We start from the raw sequence: 24,120 nt of genomic DNA, 5'->3' as shown, positions 1-24,120 counted from the left end.
GGTTCAGCATGAACAAGATGAACAGAAATATGGTTAGAGAGGGTTCTTTACCTTGTAGTCCAGATAATATGCATGCTGCAAGAATAAAGGAGAAACGACGATTAGAAGCTGTCTCTTCTTTTTCAGAGAAAGAACAGGAACAATAGAGATTCTATTCTCTATGCAAGAGAGTTTTTTTTTGTTCTGATTACCTCCCACACATCCAAACAGATGATAGGCTGCAAGAACAACATGAGGTGATTAGGGCAATGACAGGTTTCAGAAAATGGAGAAATCACAAGGAATGAAATGAAAGTCTGCATACAATATCGTCCCACACGAGTGGGTTAAGTGCATTTGATGTTTTCACAACCTCAAGCCTCCTCTCTTCCCGTTTTACTGAAATTTAAGAAGAAGAAGAAGAAGAAGATCATGTTAGCAAGTTGGGGGATTACAGTAAAAGACTGAACAAACGAATGATATTTTCCCCTTTAAATGTTTATCTTTATCCTAATGAACAGAGAATCAAGAATTTCCACTTTCAGGTTCATGTTCAATAAGATGCAAGATGTTTTAACTTCGTGAAGAACTCACGGGCAAGCCAAACCCAGCCAGAACCGAATTGAGTAAGAGCTGCATCGACGAACTTCTCTCTGAAATTTGTGAAGGAACCGAAATCCTTTTCGATCTGCTCAAGCACACCCTTTTGGGGTGTGTCTCCACCACCAGGTTGCATAGACTCCCAGAAGAAATCATGATTATAGACCTGCACCATTTTCGTGTATTATTATCAATATTTAAGAAAGAAGAAGCAGAAAATTCATAAAGAAGAAATGGTCACAACAGACATGTAACCTAGCACGTAACCTAGCACGTAACTAGCATTACGACGTACATATACATCAGGTGTACCTGAGCAGCGTTGTTGAACTCGGGGAAAGGATTTCCATTGTTGTATGTTGCCTTGATTAGCTCTTCCATGGTGTATCCATAAAGTATATCATTCTTCCCGAGCTGCTTATTTAGATTGTCCACATAACCACGATGGTGTTTATCCCAATGCACCTCCAGTGTCCTTCGGCTCATGTATGGTTCCAGAGCATCCTATAAAACAAAAAGCTTTCATCTTCTTTTTTTTTTCCTCTTCAATAAAAATCTCACTAAGCTGCAACGTGGAATTGAAACCCATCAAGAGATCGGAAACCACGAAACTGAAAAACCTGTCATGCTAAAGACAGGTTCTTTACTCAATGATCTAAGCCCTCATTCACTTCTTCGACAACAGAGCTTCAACACAGAGACTAGATCAGTGAAAATTGAAACCCATCAAGAGATCATCAGACATCATTCTAATTAACCAAATTCATGAAAACCATGTTTTCAAAACTCTTCCTAACAGCAATGAAAAGGAAGCAGAAACACAGGTTAGAATGCCAAACCAGACACAGAACTTCTACACCAGAGATCAACATCTAAGGACCAAGAGTTCAAGACGAAGCCAAATTCATTTCAAGGCGACAGAAAGTCACTTCCTTTCACACACCATACACCATAAAAACCCACCAAATCGCTACAAACACGAACACATAAAGAAGGGTTCTGATTAGTATTCACTTACAAGTGGATAAGGGGGAGTCTTTAGACCATAATAAGCTTCAACCTTTAAACCAGAACGAAACCCAGGGGACCGTCTCCTCTTCTCCTTACTCTAAACACGAGAAGTAAACAAAATACCAAAGGTTTATGGATTAAAAGCGACAGATAAACTCATTCGAAGCAAACAGTATCTGTGATTTCTGAAAAGAAAACGAAAGAATCGAACCAGATGGGGAAGCTTGGAGGATCTTAGACGCAGAGTAGGGTCAGGAACCGTGGATAAAAAGCTTGTCGTGGCGACACATGAAGGCCCCATTGTTTCTTCTTCCTCTTCGGTCTGTCTCACTCCGATGTTGTCAGTCCTCTTGCTGCATTTTTCAAGCTTCGGCTATGGAGGATTAGGCGACACTGGACAGCCCTCGGACCCACTTTCACCATAACGGACCGTTTGTTTTTGAATTTTTAATGGTTAAGCCCAATTCTCAATCCAGCCCATTTTCTTTTCACCCTATTTTTTTTATGGAAAAAAATAGGAAAACCAATTTTCAAGTTTTGATTTTTTTTTGCTGAAAAAAAATATATTTAAATCTGAAAGTGAAAACATCTATAACATCCATTAATATTTCTAAAATTATCAATTACATACATAAATATGTCTAATAGTTTATAAGTTCAAAATTTTAAACAAAGGTATATAAAGATTAAATATTTTTAACCTAACTAAAAAATCAATATACATTAATCATTAACAGTGTTTAATGTTTTTTTATAAAACTAATATAATATGTGAATTTGAAAAATATTTAAATATAGGATATTTTTATTTTATAATTTTAAATCGATAATTTTGTATAATATCACTGAAAACCAACGAAGAAAACCGGTTTGGTCGATCCGGTTTTCTATCCGGTTCGCAAAGAAGAAAACCGGTTCGGTCAATCCGTGATGATCAAGCGGAACAGGAATAAAGGCAAGGGTTTTAGAAGTAGACGCTTTTTCGAACCAAACAAGAAGCATCTTTGTTAGCCGGAGCTAAAACCCTCTCGCCAACGTTTGTCTCAATAGCACCAGAAAACGATCTTCTGAAAAATAATCTCTTTTTTGGATTCTTCGAAATTAGCTTTTGGTTTTCACCTCTTGGATTCGCTTTAATGGCCGCGAGGGCTTCGTCGTCGTCCGCGAGATGGGTCAAAGGCTTTTTGTTCAGAAGGGTATCGTCGAGTCATCTTGGATCGGTTAGAAATTGTTCTTCGACTGCAGGATCTTCTTCTGCGCCTAAAGTCCCTCACTTTTCGAAGAAAGTAAGTATCTTTTGATGAATTTGATGCTGTTTAGGATTTAAAATTAATCTCTTTGGCTATTTTAGTATAAACGAATTCCTTCGAGCTGGAATCTCAATACCATCGTCAGTTTAGGGAACTTAGATTCTGTGAGAGATATTTGCTTTAACAAATACAGTGGGCATGTCTTCAAATGCGGAGAGATTTAGTGAAGTAAAGCTCTGTGAATCAACTCTTAAGTTTCACCGCTTGTGATGATTTGATCATAGCATGAACAAAAAGTAGACAGTCGACTAATGTTGATGTACTAGGGGGTTCATCTTTCTTGCTTTTTCTTTCTTAATGTGAATCTCACAGTGGACAAAAACCGGGGGCGTGGTAAGCTAGATTTTCACCTCATAGAGGTCTAGTTTGATAGTTTTAGTTTACATCGTGAACTTGCTGCCATATAAAATCCCTATGGACATTTGAAGTCAGTTCCAGGTGTATTTATGTATACGCACATGTGTGTTTATGTAGCTTTGTCTCTGGATGTGCCAGAGTTAAATCTCTGGACATTCTTGTTTTATTAACTCTGGTTTAAATGTCTGAAGTTTATAGCTTTACCTGTCTTGAAATTTAGGGAAGGATATTGACAGGAGCCACCATTGGCCTTGTCATTGCAGGGGGAGCCTACGTGAGTACTGCGGATGAAGCAACATTCTGGTACTTGATGGATGCCTGAACCAATATATCTGCCTGGTTATGTATCTTTTTGTTTGTTCTCTTTAGCAAGAAACCATTGAAAGAATTTACAAAGAACATCTTGTCTATTAATAATTAGGATATAAAGAAGATATCGAGGAGGATAGATTGAAATTCTTTTGATGGGCATTCATTCACTGGAAAAACGGCATTTGTTCTCCATGAAAATTCAATTATTACTTCCTTGTTTTTCTGTTCTCCGTCTTTTTCTCTGGTATTAACTTAAGACTGAAGAGGCGTAGCTTACAACTTTCAGATGATCCAGAGTTCTTAAAAAAAAAATCTTGTTGTAGGACATATCTATCATCTCAGCTCATTGTTTTTGCTGATCGACAGAGTATTGGATTGGCATTTCTTTTTCTTGGCATAATTATAAAAGATATGAGTTCCACTTCTATATGTGGATACATGCAGGGTTAATAATAGCACACTGAATCACTTTTATTTTCTGGATGCCTTTTTCTTTTCTCTTTTTTTTTTCTGGGTTTGGCAGCGGGTGGTTATTCTCAGCAACAACACTCGTTAATCCGTTCTTCGCCCTTCTGGATGCTGAGTTTGCTCACAAGCTAGCAGTCTCAGCTGCTGCCCGGGGGTGGGTGCCCAGAGAAAAGAGACCTGACCCACCAATCTTGGGACTTGATGTTTGGGGAAGAAAGTTTTCTAACCCAATAGGGCTTGCTGCTGGGTTTGACAAAAATGCTGAGGCCATTGAAGGCTTACTAGGACTTGGTTTTGGATTTGTCGAGGTTGGTTCTGTTACTCCCGTTCCTCAAGAAGGCAATCCGAAACCACGCATCTTCAGATTACGCCAAGAAGGGTGAGAATCTCTAGGTCGCTTTTGTTTTTCTCAGTGTTATTCACCTTGACAATTGAATGAACAAAAAGCTCCAAATTCCTAATATGTGATTCTATCTCAATATCTCTGAGTCTACCTGCTAAAAACCTCACAAATTCTTTTTTCTTGGATAAGTCATGTTCCTGCTTTCAACTTTGCTAGTCAAATGTCCTAACATTTCTTATCCATTCCTTCCAGTGCTATTATCAATAGATGTGGCTTTAACAGCGAAGGGATTGTTGTTGTTGCAAAGCGTTTGGGTGCCCAACATGGTAAAAGAATGTTGGCAGAGACTTCTAGCACGTCATCATCTGTGGGGGAAGAAATCAAACAGGGAGGCAAATCTGGGCCTGGCATTCTTGGGGTCAACCTTGGGAAGAACAAGACAAGTGAAGATGCGGCTGCTGATTATGTCCAAGGAGTTCATACCTTGTCCCAGTATGCTGATTACTTGGTATAATCTTCATCCCCAAATTGGCTCACAAATTTTTGTTTGGAACATATTATACACCCCTAGATGTTATAAGACCGGAAATGACTTGAGCAGTGCTGCCCTTCAGGGCGAAGCTATTGTTTAGTTTGTCACTCCATGCAAAAGCGTCTCAAGCCCTCATGCGATCTAGCATAGATCTTGTTTCTTTGATCTTTCTCTTCTTGTGTGCAGGTTTTCTACAACATGGTTTGATTGGACTGACAAAACCTAATTCTTGTTTACGTTTTCTATAGGTTATCAATGTTTCATCACCCAATACTCCGGGGTTGCGTATGCTTCAGGGGAGGAAACAGTTGAAGGACCTTGTAAAAAAGGTATCTGGCCTTATCTTCTTGTCTATACTTTATCATTTTTGTTCTTTTTCTTTTTTGTTTTCCCTGCTGATACTCCTGCATACTTCACCACTTGAATATACAATGAACTCAGACTCATGTCCTGATTGATTTTTTTGTTTCTAGTGGTTGAAGTACATTAATCTCGACATTAAGCTAAACTTCTGTGGATTACAATCTACATATGAATTACCTTATGGTCTTGCTTTTTGCCCTTAAAAAGTAACATTTTCCACTCTACCTCTCTCAACAAGGTTCAAGCTGCCCGTGATGAGATGCAGTGGGGGGAGGAGGGTCCTCCTCCACTTCTTGTAAAGATTGCTCCTGATCTGTCTAGAGAAGACCTTGAGGATATTGCAGCGGTATGTTTTTTTTATAAAATAAATGGGCATACTTTTTACTTCCTTACATCGCGAGTAAACGACTCCTTACTATTTCATCTTAACTTGTGTAGGTTGCTCTTGCTCTCCGCTTGGATGGATTGGTACATTTTCTCTTACTCTGAGAAACGTTTTTTGTGGTCCTTCTTGCTCTTCGTGTTCAGGAGTTTGTTCTTAGCATAGGACAAAAGCACAAAGTATATGTTGAATTTTTTAAAACACTATCAAAAGAAACTCAACCATTGTTAGTTTCAATTATCTTCCAAGCATTTGCAATCATAAAGCAACTTTTGATGAAGTTTGTTGTTTCTCCTCTAGGTTATATCGAATACAACAGTCTCGAGGCCAGATCCTGTAAGCAAGAATCCAGTGGCTGCAGAGACAGGTGGTTTAAGCGGCAAACCACTGTTTCCTCTCTCCACCAACATCTTGAGAGAGATGTATATTTTGACAAGAGTAAGTATTAGCTTCCAAGTGGATATTAACATGCAATTCTTGACATATTAGCAACTTGCATCTGACAGAGTCGACTGAGAAAATCTTTATATTCTCCGCTTTCTGTAATGTGGGTTTGTTTATATCATCTTTTTCACCAGGGGAAGATTCCATTGATAGGCTGTGGCGGTGTTAGCAGGTAACATCACTTCTCAGTTTGTAGGTGCCTAGTTCATTGAGGTTTAGTATCCTCAATTGTGACAAATATTTTTAAAAAAATGTATGTCCTCTGTATTTTTCAGTGGTGAGGATGCCTATAAGAAAATAAGAGCTGGAGCTACTCTTGTTCAGCTATACACGGGATTTGCTTATGGAGGACCCGCACTAATCCCACGAATAAAGGTATATATCTCCTGTAATGCCCTGTCTTTCTTCCCCTCTCCGATATGTTCAAACCTGTTAGTTTTCTTAAACCTCGTGACCCGTATACCCATAACCATTAACAGTAGTAACAGTGGTTCCGATCTTTCAGTACCACCTCCTTTGCTGTGGTTTCCCCTGCTTTTGTATTGCCAATCCCTTTGTTATTCTTTCAAATCCTATCAGACGGTAACGGTAACGTTGCAGCAACTTCCAAGAACTCGTCCTCGATTCTTGAACTTCTGTTAGCAAATCAAGACACTATCTGTAACCAGGTGTTCCACACAAAAAGGGCACTCATGCTGCCCTTGGTGTCTCCACGCCCTGACAACGATAAGAAAAATCTGGTCAGACCATGAAACTGTGAGGTGCTAACTGGGAGATTTTTGGCTTGGTGGTGTAGGCGGAACTTGCGGAGTGCTTAGAAAGGGATGGCTTCAAGTCTATCCAGGAAGCAGTTGGTGCAGATCACAGATGATGAAAAAGAGCCCCTTTGCTTCCAAGTGATCAACAATGTTGTGGTTATTTCTCTCATTCATTCAGTTCTTTCTTTCCCTCGCGACTCTGGCTTTTTGCCATTTTATTCTTCCTGCATTTTCCCCATAAAGCCACCGAGAGATGAGAATTCAAAGTTTTTGCTTAATGTATAATTCCTTGGGCTGTCTTTTCTTTTCATTGCCAGAAAGTTTTATTGGTAAGTAAATGGATAACTGTTGTTACCTGTTCAATTGTTGCACTTTGTACTTACAAATACACATTCTAGCAAAGCAGAAATACTTGTGATTAAAAAGAAGTGAAATTTTGATAATGTGCAATAACAGAGCAGCATTTCGTGGAAACATTTAGTAGAATTACAACAAAAAAAAGTTTTATTTTTTTGGCCTACAAGGGGCATGAATCCACCATACTGTTTGACAATTGATATCAAATACCTCAGACCCTGTCCTGCTATAACCAGAAATCGTCACCAAACAGAAGCTGAAGCTGAAACTGAACTTCCAAAATATGTTTGTGTCGAATACCGATAAACTAACTGAGAGAAGAAAACTTTACGAAGTCGGAGTAGATAGTTGCTTCAGTTTTGCCTGCAATATCATCCCGGCATCATCCGCCACGCTTTTCTTTTTCGTTGCAACCTGCATGAACATTCTCGGTGTTAGCCTACCAAACACAACATCAGAAAAACACCATGCCTGGCGTGTGTTTTCCCTTATTGGATGAGACGTAATCATACTCCATCTCATCCATCCGAATGCAGTTCCTGAATGTCGTCTATGAAACACACATTATTTGAGAGATTTACTCCTTCATATACGAAAAATAGCGGCAACCCATTTTCCCAAGTTAACAAAAGAATAGAACAAAGAAACAACAGATAGTCTGTAAGTGAAGCTGCTAATGAAGCCATGAAAGACACGCTGAAAGCAAATAATAGGAATTTTGGCTGACCAAACAAGTTTCTAGTCAGGTTGGGGGGTGCGACTAAATTACTCAAATGAAAGGGTTGCTAGATCCAATAACATCTTTAACAAACTATTTCCTCATTGACAAACTAAACGGCCACGCAAATATCAGGATTCAGTTCAGGACAATGTGTGTATGGCTACAGGATGTTAGATAATGTCTATTACAGGATCCCAAAAACCAGCAAGGATATGGATTTCTGATTAAATCTACTGCATGCCTTACCGAACAAAACAGCAAAACTTTTGGCCACGACCATAAGCACAATTCAGACAAATCTAGAACGGACTAAAGTCCTGATATCAAGAATAAAGGACGTGGGGTTAGCGACAAAAGTTCTACAGTACCACAGTCCTCACTCCTCAGTCCACGCTTAAAAGATTTGAACCGAAAGCAATCTTCTTTACCATGAAAAACATCATAAATCATTGATGGAGTACTCTATCCACCTTTGCTTACAAGTACAAAACAGAAGTTCTTCAATCGAATTTTTGTAGGGGGAAAGTTGCATGCTTTACTTAATTTACTCAGTGAAATGGAGTAAAGATGTGCAATTTATATCCTAAAACGTACCTCAAGAAGTTGATCAAAGTTTGATTTCAGTAAGTTGATCTTTCTCTCACAGTAATCTTTCCCTTCTTCCATTGTTTTCTACCAAAGAGACAAGAACACGAAAAATAAGCCCAACGAAGAAACACTTCAACGACACTAGCATAAGATTTGAACAAGTAGCTTAGAAAATGCATTGGGCAATTCATCGATTCGTAATACCTCGACGAAGTAGCCAGTTCCAATATCGACGAGAACCTTATCTGCATCATCAAGCGTCCCGGGAACGTAGAGAGAGGCCGTGAGAGGCACTAGCATCTTCTTCCCTAAATATCCCAAAAAAAAAACCATTGATGAAAACCTCATTCAATTGAACAAAAAATTATTGACCCGTGGAAATCAAATGCGAGCGAGAGAGAAAGAGAGAGAGAGACCTTGGGGACGAAGAGAGAGATCGTGAAGCGCAGCGGAGGCGGAATCGAGGCGGGAAGTGGCGGTACGGATGTTGTTGAGGCTGTCCTGAAGGAGATTGACTTCGAGATCCGCTTGCTCCTTCACCGCTTTCAGCTGCTCTATCCCCATCTTCTCCATCTCCCCTTTCGTCGACGACGCGGCCGCCATTCTCGCTCTCCTCAGTGAAAGCCTTTCCTGAAATGAGCTTTTCTTCTCGGCTTCCGAACTGGACGTCACTTGAAGGTGGAGGAGGTCAGTTCAGCCCATTGGGCTCCCTGTGACAATACCTAATAGGCCCACTGGTCTGATTTTGGGCCTATAAAAGCCCATATATTTTTAAAAATCTGTAATACATTTAAATATGTTTAAAAAATGTGGAATACAAATTATTTTGGATTCACGAGATATTCATACATCAACCGTAAGGGCTACAAATGGATGTCATTGAGATAAATATATATATATATATATATATATATATATACACACACACACACCCTTTTACATGTTCATGAAATTAAAATTCGACGGCCATTGATAATGATGGTTTGAAGTGAAATTTAAAGTAAGAAATAACGATCGACATGATATTTGGAGACCGCTTTGTAACATGCTTCGGTCGTCCCGACACATGCATTATCTTAGGTTATATGCCAAACCATTTTTTTCCCCCAAAAAAAATGCCATTGGAAGTGGGACCCACCAATAATTGGATTTGGGGATCAATTATGGTATTATTCACTCAAATAAAACATAAAACAGATTTTGTTTTTGAATATTTTTTTTCTCTCTATCCGCATATCTAACATATATGTTTGATCTTTTTCATGTATAAATGCAAAACATTGATAGAATTGAAGTTTGTATCCAAAATTTAAAGGTGATTTTCAATTAATACTATATATTAATTGGGTTTTCGTTAAAAATCAAATTGTTGATATTAATCACATAAGACGCTCAATAATTATATTTTTTTTTACTTTTTTAATTTTTTATTTCTGGCTATTCTACTATCCATTCAAAGTACCATCGTAATCAGTACAAATAAGAAACTACTAGACTTCAAAAAAAACCATTATGATTTTCTCTAGGCAGTTTGTTCATTAAAATAATCGAATAAATGTAAATAAAGAAATAAAAATCCATAATGGGCTCATGAAATAATGGCAGAATCCTCTATGTATAACGGTGAACAAAGGTTTTTACCATAAACAGAACAGAGCAGGAGAGGCAGAGAGAGTAAATCATGACGAGACAACAAGTGAATCAAGAACACAAGCCAATTCATTTCACAAAAAAAAAAAAAAATCATTCGAAAGTACATTTTTTTGGGGTAAATTTCGAAAGTACATTTTATATTCACAGTAACAAAAACAAATTAACTCACACTTATGTTTTGTTCTTGTTCTTGATGTGTTCTTATTCATGCAGAATTCGAGTTCACGATAGAGAAAAGAGTTCTTACATGCAGAGATCTTTTTTTTTTTTGGTATTTCGTTTCTGTTTTTTTTCTTTCTCGTTCTTGCCGGGACATCACCATGAGGATACACAACGAATTAATTGCTGAAAAACCTCGGAGATATATATATGTATATGTATATATATTGATAATAGTGGTTAACAGCTTGCGCAAATGGTTACCACATGAGTTGTAACAACAACACGATTATGAAGAACAATCTGGGGGTTTGACGGTTGATGATGAAGGTTCAAACCCAATAACATACGGCGCCGAATCGCCGGAAAACCAGACGAAGGAAACCGTGAAACCGCTTCCCGGTTTCTGCGTCAGGCGGCAATTGATGAAACTGCCCCCTTTTTCGGCATGAAGAAGAAGAAGAGAGAGAGGAAGACAAGCAATCTCCTGAAGTTGATCCATGTTGAGACCCATCAAAGATCAATCTGTCTCTCTCTCTCTCAAAACAAATCGTGATCCCAAGGTCTAAAACCCTAAACCCTAATCAGAACAAACGCTAATTAAATTAGAAAAAAAGAAAGATGAAAAGCAACGCTACCTTCACTCACTTTCATACAAATTCCCAGATTCTGAGGATCTAATTAAGGCTCCTAACACTAATTCCCACACCGACAAAAAAAAATGTACCCTTGTTTTTTTGCCTCAAAAGCACACAAGACACTCACAAGAAACACAAAGAATACGATGGCATAAACAGAGCTATATACCATATTCTTGTAAGCAACTTATAGATTAATGGAGAGGCCACTAGAGCGTAAAGACCAGACCTTTTTGGTCGAGCCCTGGTCCAAAATCAACGCGGGTCATCCTCTCTCCGATTTGACCCGGCGGTACCACCTGACAAAGAGGCTAACAAGTTGAGATGACCCGGGAGATAGTTCCCGACTCTTGCCGCCGAGGCCTCTCCCATGGCGGCGGCAGCCTGCTGTTGCTGGTGGACGAAGAGCGCAGCCGTTTGCTGCGTTATGGACGCCGACTGTAACACCATCTCAGGCGGAGCTCCCGCCGCCGCGGCGAAGCTCCAAAACTGTCCGAAATCCGGCCGAGCTGGCACTGCCCAGAACCCAGCCGGTGAAGCTGAGCCCACGAACGAACCCATTGTGTGTCCTACCGACGTAACTCCTCCGTCGTCCTTACCTCCGCCGCCGGAATCTTCCTCGGCTCTCACACGCTTTCCGAGTATGAACGGAGCGGGACCCGACAAGGGTTTATGGTCGAGAGACGAGAACGAAGATAGCGACGTGGAGTTGCCGCCGCCGCGGACGGAGACGGAGGCAGTGGAGAAGCTAGCCGGAGTGGTGCCGGTCCCGGTGGCGGCTATGATGGAAGGCTCGGCCTGACGGAGGAGCCACTCGATGGTCTGACCATCGGACTTGTGACCGAGCTCTCGGGTGAGTTGAAAAACCCGAGCAGCGCAAATAATGGGCATCCTAATCCTCCTCCCTCTACCATCGACCTTGCTATGACGATCCTTTGACGGAGGCTTCTTAACGGCGAGAGCTCCGTTACCCGCCGACGTCGAATTCTGACGGTGGCGATCGATCATGGCACCGTTGGAGACGGCGTTACCAGCTCCATCAGGATTCGACATGGGAGGAGGTTAGTTTCAGGGGAGAAACGATGGGAAATGGATGTAGAGTTGGGTTTTGTGGGATCTGAGGAAGACGAAGAAGAAGAAGAAGAAGGAGACGAAGGGAGGGAGGGAGGAGAAGCTAATGATTGAGCGGCAGGAGCTGGTGGAGACAGGAAGGTGGGCACATGGGTGGTGGGTCCCACACAGCTCACTGCTAAAAAACCCTTTGAGAGATTTTTGTCTGAACGCGGTGAGGCTCACGCGCGCTCTGGTAAAAAAAAACTGAAGTCGGGGGTGGGGACAGCTCCTGTCAGGGGGAATTTAAGTGGGGGGTTGTCAGTGGGCCCCGCCTCACTTTGCTGTTTCTGTAGCTGTTACATGCATTCAAGAGGCGTTATCCATTCGTGCCCTGCCACGTCATCCACTTGTTTTAGGATTCTCTCCCTCTTTCTACCGTTAGAAGAATCTCTTTCTAGGGTTTACCGTTTATCCACCCCACTCACGCACAAGTGAAAGTGTATATACACATATATATATATATGGGTGTGATTTCGACTGTTTGATTTTGCATTATTGAAATTAAATCCAAAATTACCATGAATTACTGCTTTTGCTATACTTGGAAATCGCATGCGTGCGATGATTTTTGTGGATCAAGTAATTTTAACCGTTACCTCGTTTGAAAGTTCTCTTGTTTTGTTACGTTTTTTCTAGTGTAAATATTTTATTTTATTTTTCGTATCCAAGCCACCTAAATTTTTAAAAAAAAATTTCATTTCCACATTGTTGAACACATATGTTTGCATCATTTGTGATAAAATGAAGAAGAATAACATGCATAAAACCAAAACACACAACTTAGCAAATGTGCCAAAACTCTTGACATTAATTTAAATGAGCATATAATATAATTTCATTATTCCCCAAATATATTGATGATCGATGTCAATCATTTTGGAAATATAAATTTGTTATAGAAGCGAGAGATTTATAAATACCCACGTTACAGTTCTCTCCTCTCCTAACAGTTTATAAGATAGTCGTTATGAGGCATATTTATCAAATGAGACAATCAACCACCTAATTGATTGGCAAGTAGACTTGTCGTCATCACACACTGACTAAGTGTTTTTTTTTTTAGAAAATTATTTATTTGGTAATTTCCTCCTCGCCAATATATACATATATATATATATATATATGGAGAGTACCACGTGTTGTACGTAAAATTTGAAAAATCAAAGACCTTATCTTCTGGTTGCTATGTGGACCAAAAAAGATTTTGTATTTGCATAATTAAAACTCGCAAATTCATATCATGTGATATGTTATATATAATTGATTTCCTTACCACTGAACATATAGTATATAGATACAGTTTGCATATATTAAATATCTTTTCCTCTTTAACATAAATAAATCTAATTTTTTTCTTGCCAACAACTTTACGAAAATCTAAAAAAAGTAAATTGAAGGAAAAAAATAAGAAAAGGGATAAAGAAAAATACCATATATTCGAGCATGAACAATGAACTATAAAATATGTTGTGTTATATATATATATATATATATTCCACATCTTTGTTATATTTCAATCATATATATTTGCCAATGAATTGGCTATTTAATTGTGCCCCGTAATATAATGCAATAATGAGGAAATTAGCGTTTTTATATTATTCTTAGCGCGTTTTTATTATATATTAATGTTTGCAATCAAATATATTCTCGCTTTATGCCCTTGGGCTCAACTGCTCCAAATAAAGTAAGGATATATAATTCAGTATGTAAAATTATATAACTTTTTTGGTAAGATATATTAAATTGATAAGTCCACTTGGCAGACCAAACAGGGGATTTGATTCGTGGTTGCGTCGAGATTTTCTTCCGTGACATGATTTGTTTATGATTTACGGGCAGAACATTCTTTATCGTGTCGATATTTGTTATGATTATTGTCGTGTCCGAAAATATTTTACTGATTAAGCGATTTTATTCATTATCGGTATAATATATCATATTCCGAGTCCATGCAATTATGAGACCCTATGTCCTTTTCAATATTAAATATATATATATAAGCCCAATCTAATCGAGCTTTTGAATATTAAACATATAGATGAAGTTTATAATTAGTGGAACCAAAATCTCGCCCTTCAAAAATACAATTTTTTTACAAGAAAAAAAGAAAAAAGAAAATATTTTTATGACACATTGGATCCCAATGTCATTAATAATGCATGCCGTTGATGCAGAAAAAAAATGATGTATCACATATATATATATATATATATATCTTAATTGCTATAAATTTACAACGACTAAAAATATTTAATATATATCATATGATATCTCTGTATATTTCTGTAAACATGTATATATTATTATTTTGTTATTTTTGAATGAATTATGTAACATACAACATACGCTAAATCCACTTACAAATATTCTATATATGGAAAAAAGATTCAAATTTTCTTTAAATGAAAACAATTCGAAACGTGAAGAACAATGCAATGATTTATGTACATGTAAGCAAATCTATATCTGTCACAATGAGTAATTCAACTTCTATACCAATATGTAATTAATAACAATTTTGGTCACTATAAGGAGATCAAGAAACTGAATTTTTGATAATTTGTAATGAAATTTAATATATTGAACTCAAAGAGTTGCTAATTTCAGTTGAAATGGAATATGAGATAAACCGACAAGCTTATTGTTATTGGTATACGAAATAACATGAAATTTCGAGGCGAACACTTTCGTAATTATTGCATGGTCGTCCAACACAATGTGGGAATTCGAAAGTTAAATCTTGTCGTGTCTTAATTCTCGAAGATTAATTAAATTAAACACATGGCTCAGGTGGGTAGCCAAAACATATATATATATATGCATTATCACTAAATTTAATCCGTTATTTAGAGTTTTTTTAATAGAGCTAATTAATTAAAACCCAATACTCTTCTGTTTTATAATATTTTGTTGGTCCAAGTCGTTAATGTAATTTACGTATTAAATGTGGCTATTCATAATTTCGCATATAGTAGCCGCCTATTAAGTGTTCCCACACTAATTAATGTAAACTAAAAAAATAGTATTATAATCTTATATATTTATATAAAATCAAACCAATACCTCATGTTTTATGGATTTTGTATATCTGATAATAAGTTTGCTTAGATACACTATTATACATATTCGGAAAACTATGAAAATAGAGTTCAAAACTGATTTTTATATGAAATTGCAAAAAAAAAAATCAGACTTCTTAGATAGAAAAAAAAAACAGTTGAGGAAATCTCACGGAATGTAAAAAAAAAAATATTAACATTAAAATATAATTTATTAATATAGAAATATTTTTTGTAACTTCCTTTGTAGAAATGTATTGTATTGACAGTACGTAAAGGCGAGCGAATAATTTGACAATTGTAATATGTGTTAAACAGCTGGAGCCCATCTCACCTGTTTTATTTGTCATCTTATTATTTAATTTATTTATTTATGGACGAAACTACGAGACAGCGACACTTGTGTCATAAAAATCAAACTCTTGTTTCATTTTAAAATTCTTACAACACCTCATTTTTTCCACGTAGTGGTCTCTCTCTAGATTTTCTTCGTCCTTTTTACCCAATGAAATCATGCCACGTCATCAGTTTGCAAGATTATTTGATCTCCTCCTGCTCAATTATAAGGATTTCTTTTTCGTTTTGTTGGGGATTTAATAAATAAACATCAATTATTTCACATTTTTTTTGTTTCCAGACAAAATTCGTGTTTTTAATGGGGAAAATTAAATATTAAAAGAGATAATATATGCTGCTCGCATTTAATTAGTATATGAACTGGCAAATACAGAGCAAGATTTAATGCATTTCGATGGGTTACATGAGAAATCTCGATCACAAATTTTCGGTACGAAAGGAGATGCAAGAACCCTAACTCCCCGAATCTTGATTTATTATACCATGCATGTCACATGTAACATCGTTTTCTACCCATGTCCAATTGGATTGGCCATACATCTTCCACGTCCTATATCGTATCGTATCTCGTCCATGGCGGATCATGCATCGTATAAAATGAAATGGTATGAAAGGATATATGTGTATATATATATAAGCATATGTTTCGAACCGTATAATAAGACCCTAAACCCAGAAAACATGATTGTATAAAGTCTGATTTTTTTAGATTCGATTGGGGTGACATTTGATAAAATGATTTATACAAAATTGTTGCTATTTATCATTAAATTTGCAGAAACTGAAGTTTTACGACTGTTACTTGAATTCCAAGAAACCTAAATTCTTCGCAACAGCTTTATCTGACTTCGAAATGCCATTGCTACTGCTAAGAATAGGAGGAAAAAAACGTCATTTTTATTTTTTATTTTTTAAAAATGGTTACTTATTACACATCGTTGTTTCAAATCTGTTATGGTTGTGAAATGATTCATTGGTTCATAACGTTTTATCGCTTTATATATATATATATATATAATATCATCATCTACTACGAACTTACTCGTTTGAGTTTTGTGAATTAATGTTACTTGAAGCCCAAGAAACTTAAATTGCATGCACCACTCCCATTTTTGAGTTTCGAGCTTTGGTCCGGAAAGATTCTCCACAAGTTTATTACTTTTTTTTTTTTTTGGTTTCATAGGGAACAGATTAAATACATAAACACCGGAATAATGGAAATGATCAGACTCACGAAAATAAATCAAATTTAGGGTTTCTTCAAGCCCTAGAATCGAAGTCGTCGTCTCTTGTTGTCGTTCCACCGATCACGGCATCATCGGAAACGTATTTGGACCAGAACTTGTGCGACTTCCAGACTCTGCCCATTTCTTCGATGGGGACACCCTTCGTCTCAGGCAACAAGAAGTACATGAAGGTTGTCATGATGACGACCATAACGGCGAAGAAGTAGAAGAGACCAAACTTCATGTGGCAGAGCATGGAGAGGAAGAACTGTCCGATCACGAAGGTGAAGAACATGTTCACCGACACGTTGATCGATTGACCCGCAGATCTGATCTCCAGCGGACAGATCTCACTCGGCACCAACCATCCCAACGGCCCCCACGACCACGCGAACCCCGCCACGTAGACACAGATCATGGCTAAGATCACGTCCGCATCCGCCTTTGACAACGTCCCTTCTCCCCTCAGTCCAAACTTCCATCCGATCATTGATCCGACACCGATCTGTTTTTACAAACATATCAAACAGAGAAGTACTTACTGAGCTTTGTTGATTTGTATATATGGGCTAATTAATATATCTATCTCTATATATATGGGTGTGTGTGTATGTACAGGTACCTGCATCAAGATCATCTGAGCACCACCCTCGAGGAAGAGAGCCCTGCGTCCAAACTTGTCGACGGTGACGATGGAAACGATGGTAGAGATCACGTTAACCAGTCCGGTGATAACAGCAGATATGAGGGCTGCATCATCTCCAAACCCTAATGTCTTGAACAAGACAGGGGCATAGAACATGATCACATTGATCCCTGTAAGCTGCTGAAAAAACGGAATCACCGAACAGAAAGTGAGTTGCGGTCTGTATTGAGGTTTCATGATGTTCCTCCATGGGTGCTCGATTTTCTTGGCGGCCTGGCTGGCAGCGTAGAGGTCGTTGTATTCGCGTTCGATGTTCTCGACGCCTCTGATCTTTCGCAACATTGCCTTGGCCTCTTCGTGGTTGCCACGTTCGAGGATGGAGTTTGGAGTGTCGGGCAAGAAAATGGATCCGATGAGCATCATGACAGCGGGAACACCGGCCAATCCGAGAGACACTCTCCACCCGGCAGCGTGCTTCAGCTTGGGGGTTCCGACGTTCACAAGATTCGCCACAAAGATACCGATGGTGATTGCCATCTGAAAGCCGATGTTCAACGCTCCTCTGATCTGAGCCGGTGCCATTTCAGACAAGTAGACAGGAACAGACTGTACATACACAGGTGATAAGATGGATCTTGTCACTATATATCACTGATCAAAAGCATGATCAATTGTGTATCAAAGTGTAAGAATGAATTACCTGGTTAGCGAATCCAACTCCGACACCGAGCATGAGTCGACCGATGATTAGCATTGCAACATTTACTGCGAAACCGTTGAGCAGAGAACCGGCAAGGAAAGCAAGGCCTCCGATAAACATGGAGTGTTTGCGGCCAAAAACCCTAGTGATGGTGGAAGCCAAGAAGGATGCGAAAAGGGCGGCCAAGTAAAGGGAAGACGTGAAGAGGGTGAGAAGTTCGTTGTCGTATTTGCAGTACTGAGTGTCGGTCTTCGATTTCTGGTGCTGAAGGCGAAGAACGTCGGGGAAGAACTTAGTGAGGAATTCCTCCATGGAAGTAACTCCTCCTGAGATACCGATGTCATAACCGAAGAGGAGACCTCCCATGGCTGCCACCACGCATGTTATGATGACGAAGGCTGTGACTCGCCCCTCATAGTCTCCTCCTCCACTCGTTGCAAACGCTCCTCCTGCCATCCCTTTACAAAAAAAAAAAACTCGTTCCAAAGGTAAAGAAAGACGAAAGGTTGGTTTCTTTTTTGAAAACCCCTTTCTCAATCCTCTTTGACCTCGCTTTCCTTGCTTTCCATTGGAATTCTCTGCAGATATTTATAATCCCACGAATACATCAAGCCATTTTCAGACAGTTTTTGCACCATCGCTTAGAATAGCAAATGACAGTTTGATGTTTATTAGTTTTAGTCAGAGATATGGATGTCGTGTTCTATCGGTTCCCAAAATTTAGGAGGTTCCAGCGGATTTCCCTGCCTTACATTTTTAGAAACTAGACGATAAAAATGACTGCCGGTCAAATTTAGGCAAATTTCTTCTAGCTATTTTTATCTAATCAGCTACTCGCCTTTCGTTCAACCCGATTGTATCCATCCTAATCTCTGTGGTCAAGACAGATCAAATGTACGGTACTAGAATCTTTTACTTGAAGGACTTTGCTGTGCTTATGTGGGTAGAAGAGGGCAGGAGATTTTATTGCATCACTGTTCAAATCCCAAACATGTGTTGTGGCGAGACGAGACAAAAGCAAACTAGTCCCAGTAGGATTACAACGCTCTCAAACCAGAGGTTTCAGGATATACATCTTGCATCCATGAGAATCCATTGTCACTGTCAAGTTCCCGACAAACTCCTGTTCCAAAGTCTCGTGCTGTTCATCGGAAAAACATTCATAAGAAATCTTGCAGCCATGAGAATCCATTGATGGTGTCTGTTTCTCTGCTCTCTCTCTCGGGTTTCAGAGCTTAAAAAGAAATGAGATAATAGATATGTATATGTATATGTGCCATTTGAATGATGATTTGTGTTACCTGCCAGAGATCTCTGGCTTCAACAATGGTGTTTGCAGGGATGTCGATGTCATCCCAGTGAGCGGTGAGAGCAGATCGCACTGGTGATCGGTTCACTAGCAGCAAAGCCACTCTGTAACCTGATAATGGCCCTGCCCATACCTCAAGATCTCCTTCCATCCTCACCTTCTTGGCCTGAACACCAAGTGGATCTGAAACAAGACAGGCTGTTTCCATTACAAGGAGGTTGAAAAATGTTTCAGGAGTCAAATTATGATAAGGGTACGCATCTTCGGGCCTATCCAAAAAGATTTAGGGACAGTGGCGTAAAGATATTGTCTACAGTCCAGATTATGAAAGGCGATAGTGAGGTCTGAACTCTTAGTTGAAGTACCCTGATTAACAGCAATGACCTCCTTGTTGGAAACAATCTCCATTGTTTCTTTCGTCATGTTCCTTATGTCACAGCCGAGTAGAAGAGGAGCCTGTAACAAAGGCATTGGCTCATGGATTTAGTTTTGTCTGAATCCAACATAGATCATCTTCCAGAACAGCATGTGATTTTGTACCTTAGAGATTGCCCATATGCTGAAATGGACAATGTATTCGTCCTTTGTCATCCCTCCATTGCCCACTTCAAGCATATCTGGGTCTGCACCACCAATGAAGAAGAAGACCCATTTATCCTATGTGCTTGAGAACCAAGTTCTGAACAAAAACATAAGCATCTGATTTCGAAAGTCGGTACCATTCCAGCCTCCAGGCCTTGCAAGAGCGGCATAGACTTCATTCATGTCTGCTCTAGAGACCATACTGCCCAAGACATATACGAAGAAGTACATAACAGAACTTCAAATCCTCTTTCTTGCTACATCTTGCACAAAGAAACTGACATGTCTTGTTACCTAGCCCAGTTATCAGCGATGTCACTTGTGGTTCTCCAGCTGTTTGCTACTTGAAATCCCCAGAGAGCCGGATGCATATCTCCCCTGACACGACCGAGGCTAGTTAGAAAATCATGTGACAGTTGAAACAAAGTTCTTTTTTGCCTGGAAAGGAAGATAGTTTACCATTCACACAATGAGAAGAAGATGGGGCGACCGGTTTTCATCAGAGCTCGTGTCATCACAGGATACCTGAAAATATCACCCGTTCACACACAGTTCACGCAATACGTAATCTGAAATCAGTTAAATGCATCATATACCTAACAGTCGGTTTCAATCCATCATTGTGGCAGTTGTCATACTTCAAGTAATCTACTCCCTGCAGCTCAAGTGATGTTTCTGGCATTTGTTATCGCTGTCTGAAAACGAGCTCAAGTCTATCTCTTTATATGTCTTGAAGAAGAATGATGGGAAATAGAAAGTCACCGTACCCATTCTGCGAATGTCATGGCATCATGCTCCTCATGGCCAAGGGAACCAGGCATGGTTTTGCTGCAAGTGAAGTGCCTGTCCACCAACCATTCTGAAAATTTCAGCCTTATGTGTGTTCTTCCTTTGACCAGCTGTTACTACACGAGCAGGAAAAGGGGAAAAGGAACAAACTTTACCCGGCATCGGAGTAAATCCCAAGCTTAAGGCCCTTGCTATGAACGTAATCTGCCAATGCTTTGATCCCAGAAGGGAATGTTGAGTTCTTAGGCACCAGATGTTTCTACAAGACAGGTCAGAACAGAAAGAAAATCTAGCAGTTCTCACAATAACAACAGATCAAGAAGCAACTTGTTCGAGAACAGAGAATAGAATGGATGATACATTGTCGTCACGAGAAATTTCAGCCCAGCAATCATCTGATGAACACCAAGATCATCACACACCAGTTTCAGTATGAGAAGATTGATTTGAATGAGAGGGGAAGATTCGATAAAGGTTTAGAGAAGAGCGTACCGATGTTAACGAAGGTGTAGCCGAGCTTAGAGAGGCCAGTGGAAACCAGAGCGTCAGCTGCAACAAACAGAAGAAGACAAAAGGACAATTCGCCAGTTTCCCTGAATCAAGAACTGATTCATCACAAGACAACTCACCAGTTTCTCTGATGATCTTCTCGGTTATGTTACAGTTGAAATGGTTCCAACTATTCCACCTGCAACCATCACATTCCAACGTCATATATCTATACATATACATATATATATATAGAGAGAGAGAGAGAGAGTACCCCATGGGAGGAGAGAGGCCGAGGCCATTAGAGAGCAAGTTTCGTCGGAAGATATCAGAGTCATCATCGTTTCTGAGTGATCTCGAAGACTCAACCATCGATGCCATCACCATAGCCATCACCATCATCATATCAGTCCATTTTCTCCTCTCCATTTGTGGAAGCATAGTCTTGACCCACAAGAAAACTCAGAGGAAGCACTGAGAGAGAGGGAGAGAGAGACTCTACAACGCTATTTATAGAACTTGAAGGAATTTATTCAGATATCTCTCCTTACACAAAATACAATGATATCATTTTTGAGATTTTAGTTTTTGACTTTACCCATAAAAGCGCGAGTCTTGGGATTATGATCCAAATTTACGCTAAATAATACGACTGAGATATTAGGGGGCTTCTCAACAACAAAATCCGATAAAAAATTCATGTAAATCATTTCATCGTTCTGGCATTATATGTACAATGTTACAATGCATTAATGATCATTTCATCAAAGATTTTGTATTACATTTCTGATCGTTCTTTGAAAATCTAGATTTATATTTTGTAATAAAAAAACCAATAAAATATAACAGATGACAAAAAACCCAAAAAAAGGCAAAGGACAAGGAGGATACATAAAGGATCTGAATGGATATGGTTGTGATTGCCAAACTAAGTTTGTGTTTGGAAATGAAGTCTCCTATCTCTACCAATGTATCATAAGGTCCTCTGTCTTCTTTCCGTTCCCCTGCCCCCCCAAAAGGGAAAGAAGAAGACAACAACAATAACATCATCATCATCATCATCATCATGATTTCTTCTTCTTGTTGTCATCGGATCTGACAAGCTGAACAGGAGCTGCAGGAACTCGGAACCACCACTCTCTAAGCCGTCTGAGAGCACGATCGCTGCTCTCTTTCCGCCACCCGACTTCCCTCGTGAAGCTCTCTACGAACACCATCAATGTCAAGTACTTCAATGGCACAAAAGCCATCATTCCCGCAATAATAACCATCAACATAGCCGTCGTGTCAGTGGCCTGCACACACTCACCACCACATATGTATGTATATGTTTCAATATATATAACCCACCAAAAATCAGAACTTGACGAATCTAAACACTAACGCTAATGACTTGCCCATTAACCATTATTAACTCCCACCTGCGGTAATAGTGCCAAAAGAATGGCTCTTATCTTGAGGAGAATGATATTCCCAGCTTGGATAAGGGCTTCCACTTGGCTGATAGCTTCTTGGAGTGTAAGTATTTGCTCCACGGCGTTTTTACTCGGTGGAGCTGTAACTCTTACCGCTTTCGGCTCCTTCCCCTTGTTGAATTGCTTACGCCATAGCATTGTTATGGCCATGATGACTAATATTGACGGCAATATGAATCTTATCCACCCGCTGCACATAAAAAAATCCATTGCAGGTATCATTACATTTCCCAATCACATAATCACACAGATATTAACCATTTTGCAATGTGGCTTTCATCAATGATGGCAACAAAACTGATCTCAGTGCGGTATTCTAGGCTTTAAAATTTACCTTATAATCATATAGCTGACCAAAAGCATGAAAACTGTTGACTTGTAAGGATTTTCCCAAGAAGCTAGGCGTTGAATACACCATCCGAGTCTGACGAATGGAAACAATAGCTCCTGCACCGAGGCTACAAGTTAATAACGGTACCTAAAAGACAAAACGTGGGCGAAGAGGAGTTAGCTTGCAAGACCTTCATTACAGCAACATTTGTGTCTATTCCTTCTACTTTCACTTGTTCCACTGTTGCCTGAGCAGCTTCAGCTCTGTTTGTGTTTAATATCGACTGTTTCAGAGCTATCTCCAATGGGCTTGTCTCCCCAACACAAAAATCTCCCACGATTACCGTTTCTTCTTCCATATTTGTGCCAGTTTGTAAGGACAACCCAAAATGCTCCAGCATAATCAGTGAAACAGGTGATAATTTTGACGGCCATTTGATATACTGAACAGAACCTGCATCGCTAAGGGCATCAGAGCTTATACGAGCAACACGACTGGATAGAGCTTCTAAAACAACATCTCCACCAGGCAGACTTTCTGCTAAGTTAAATATAAGCAGTGTTTTGTATTGCGATGAGAAGACTTGGAAAGCATCCCTTATTGCACGATACCGAAATATGCCAAGAATTGCTCTTGCAAGTATTTCTGATCGCTGAACTCCCTTAAAATTGTGTTTCCGAATAAACTGTTGTACACGGAGGACTTCCAGGCATATACCCAACCAATAGTCACGACGAGCATTGCCTTTAAACTCAGGAAACTCAAAATAAACTGGCTCTGATCTGTGCCAAACAAAACAAGAAAAAAGAACAATAAATCAAGTCATGAAATGAAGATTTCCAAAAGATTTCAATTGAGTTAGGCATAAGGTTTAATCGACTAGATCACATACACTAGTATTGATTTGTACATGATAGCTTTGTCAAAGATACGAGCACCTAATGGCCCTGTCAACTCAGGTTTTATGACCTGCTTCGTGTCTTCACTCAGATCATATCTTATAGCTTTTTCAGAACCGCCGAGTGACTCAAAATAGAGAGCACAGTCGGTAAGTGTCAATTTCCCT

At 39.2% G+C, this 24,120-nt stretch overlaps 7 protein-coding genes across 8 annotated transcripts in view; 1 reads left to right on the top strand and 6 right to left on the bottom strand.

The window, feature by feature from the left end:
* The window catches only part of LOC104800693 (superoxide dismutase [Fe] 3, chloroplastic), a 3,134-nt gene extending 1,167 nt beyond the window's left edge, over positions 1–1,967 (bottom strand). Inside the window, exons 1-7 of the mRNA XM_010523589.2 lie at positions 1,802–1,967; positions 1,598–1,687; positions 892–1,083; positions 574–745; positions 305–378; positions 192–218; positions 52–75 (exon numbers count right to left, since the gene is read on the bottom strand). Of these exons, the coding sequence (XP_010521891.1) occupies positions 52–75; positions 192–218; positions 305–378; positions 574–745; positions 892–1,083; positions 1,598–1,687; positions 1,802–1,891 (669 nt within the window). The 5' untranslated portion in view covers positions 1,892–1,967. The remainder of the gene's footprint in view (positions 1–51; positions 76–191; positions 219–304; positions 379–573; positions 746–891; positions 1,084–1,597; positions 1,688–1,801) is intronic.
* Positions 1,968–2,576: 609 nt separating this feature from the next.
* LOC104800685 (dihydroorotate dehydrogenase (quinone), mitochondrial) lies at positions 2,577–7,215 on the top strand. The gene is made up of 11 exons (XM_010523579.1): positions 2,577–2,876; positions 3,478–3,560; positions 4,093–4,416; positions 4,633–4,888; positions 5,161–5,241; positions 5,514–5,621; positions 5,714–5,743; positions 5,958–6,095; positions 6,236–6,273; positions 6,377–6,476; positions 6,898–7,215. The coding sequence occupies exons 1-11, from the start codon at positions 2,727–2,729 to the stop codon at positions 6,970–6,972; spliced, it is 1,383 nt and encodes a 460-aa protein (XP_010521881.1). The 5' UTR covers positions 2,577–2,726; the 3' UTR covers positions 6,973–7,215.
* Positions 7,216–7,277: 62 nt separating this feature from the next.
* LOC104800677 (probable prefoldin subunit 5) lies at positions 7,278–9,176 on the bottom strand. Its single transcript, XM_010523567.1, has 4 exons — positions 8,942–9,176; positions 8,730–8,833; positions 8,532–8,609; positions 7,278–7,630 (listed from the first exon to the last, which is right to left on the bottom strand). Exons 1-4 carry the CDS (start codon positions 9,126–9,128, stop codon positions 7,544–7,546), a joined length of 456 nt encoding a protein of 151 aa, XP_010521869.1. The 5' UTR covers positions 9,129–9,176; the 3' UTR covers positions 7,278–7,543.
* A 1,340-nt stretch (positions 9,177–10,516) lies between these two features.
* Positions 10,517–12,148, bottom strand: LOC104800669 (transcription factor TCP7). Its single transcript, XM_010523554.2, has one exon. The coding sequence runs from the start codon at positions 12,026–12,028 to the stop codon at positions 11,231–11,233; it is 798 nt and encodes a 265-aa protein (XP_010521856.1). The 5' UTR covers positions 12,029–12,148; the 3' UTR covers positions 10,517–11,230.
* A 4,518-nt stretch (positions 12,149–16,666) lies between these two features.
* LOC104800660 (sugar transport protein 11-like) lies at positions 16,667–18,653 on the bottom strand. Its single transcript, XM_010523540.2, has 3 exons — positions 18,080–18,653; positions 17,356–17,985; positions 16,667–17,238 (listed from the first exon to the last, which is right to left on the bottom strand). Exons 1-3 carry the CDS (start codon positions 18,533–18,535, stop codon positions 16,768–16,770), a joined length of 1,557 nt encoding a protein of 518 aa, XP_010521842.1. The 5' UTR covers positions 18,536–18,653; the 3' UTR covers positions 16,667–16,767.
* Positions 18,654–19,009: 356 nt separating this feature from the next.
* On the bottom strand, positions 19,010–21,755 carry LOC104800647 (alpha-galactosidase 1-like). 2 transcript variants are annotated; one of them, XM_010523520.2, is made up of 14 exons: positions 21,523–21,755; positions 21,389–21,447; positions 21,252–21,308; positions 21,120–21,154; positions 20,915–21,018; positions 20,738–20,813; positions 20,567–20,625; positions 20,430–20,495; positions 20,265–20,348; positions 20,108–20,172; positions 19,929–20,011; positions 19,739–19,844; positions 19,381–19,571; positions 19,010–19,220 (listed from the first exon to the last, which is right to left on the bottom strand). In XM_010523520.2, the coding sequence occupies exons 1-14, from the start codon at positions 21,687–21,689 to the stop codon at positions 19,128–19,130; spliced, it is 1,245 nt and encodes a 414-aa protein (XP_010521822.1). In that variant the 5' UTR covers positions 21,690–21,755; the 3' UTR covers positions 19,010–19,127. The 2 variants fall into 2 exon arrangements, with proteins under 2 accessions (XP_010521822.1, XP_010521831.1); XM_010523529.2 differs by having other exon boundaries at positions 19,754–19,844; positions 21,523–21,754.
* Positions 21,756–22,098: 343 nt separating this feature from the next.
* LOC104800626 overlaps positions 22,099–24,120 on the bottom strand; it is a 4,003-nt gene continuing 1,981 nt past the window's right edge. Inside the window, exons 6-10 of the mRNA XM_010523498.2 lie at positions 23,947–24,118; positions 23,245–23,836; positions 23,058–23,170; positions 22,670–22,913; positions 22,099–22,543 (exon numbers count right to left, since the gene is read on the bottom strand). Coding sequence (XP_010521800.1) covers positions 22,313–22,543; positions 22,670–22,913; positions 23,058–23,170; positions 23,245–23,836; positions 23,947–24,118 — 1,352 coding nt within the window. The 3' untranslated portion in view covers positions 22,099–22,312. The remainder of the gene's footprint in view (positions 22,544–22,669; positions 22,914–23,057; positions 23,171–23,244; positions 23,837–23,946; positions 24,119–24,120) is intronic.

Source organism: Tarenaya hassleriana, unplaced genomic scaffold (assembly GCF_000463585.1).
Source record: "Tarenaya hassleriana unplaced genomic scaffold, ASM46358v1 Cleome10, whole genome shotgun sequence".
Lineage (NCBI taxonomy): Eukaryota > Viridiplantae > Streptophyta > Magnoliopsida > Brassicales > Cleomaceae > Tarenaya > Tarenaya hassleriana.
The sequence above is the reverse complement of the archived record's forward strand: the minus strand, read 5'-3'. Positions and strand labels throughout refer to the sequence as shown.

Coding starts and splice junctions, on each gene's coding strand:
- LOC104800685 (XM_010523579.1), top strand. CDS start 2,727: ATGGCCGCGAGGGCTTCGTCGTCGTCCGCGAGATGGGTCAAAGGCTTT. Junction 6,096..6,235: donor AGATGTATATTTTGACAAGA/GTAAGTATTAGC, acceptor CTTTTTCACCAG/GGGAAGATTCCATTGATAGG. Junction 6,477..6,897: donor CACTAATCCCACGAATAAAG/GTATATATCTCC, acceptor TTGGTGGTGTAG/GCGGAACTTGCGGAGTGCTT.
- LOC104800677 (XM_010523567.1), bottom strand. CDS start 9,128: ATGGCGGCCGCGTCGTCGACGAAAGGGGAGATGGAGAAGATGGGGATA. Junction 8,610..8,729: donor GAACTGGCTACTTCGTCGAG/GTATTACGAATC, acceptor TCTCTTTGGTAG/AAAACAATGGAAGAAGGGAA. Junction 7,631..8,531: donor ACTTTGATCAACTTCTTGAG/GTACGTTTTAGG, acceptor ATGTTCATGCAG/GTTGCAACGAAAAAGAAAAG.
- LOC104800669 (XM_010523554.2), bottom strand. CDS start 12,028: ATGTCGAATCCTGATGGAGCTGGTAACGCCGTCTCCAACGGTGCCATG.
- LOC104800660 (XM_010523540.2), bottom strand. CDS start 18,535: ATGGCAGGAGGAGCGTTTGCAACGAGTGGAGGAGGAGACTATGAGGGG. Junction 17,986..18,079: donor GAGTTGGATTCGCTAACCAG/GTAATTCATTCT, acceptor GTGTATGTACAG/TCTGTTCCTGTCTACTTGTC. Junction 17,239..17,355: donor CTCAGATGATCTTGATGCAG/GTACCTGTACAT, acceptor TTGTAAAAACAG/ATCGGTGTCGGATCAATGAT.
- LOC104800647 (XM_010523520.2), bottom strand. CDS start 21,689: ATGCTTCCACAAATGGAGAGGAGAAAATGGACTGATATGATGATGGTG. Junction 20,496..20,566: donor GGATTGAAACCGACTGTTAG/GTATATGATGCA, acceptor TGATATTTTCAG/GTATCCTGTGATGACACGAG. Junction 20,012..20,107: donor AAGGCCTGGAGGCTGGAATG/GTACCGACTTTC, acceptor TTGGTGGTGCAG/ACCCAGATATGCTTGAAGTG.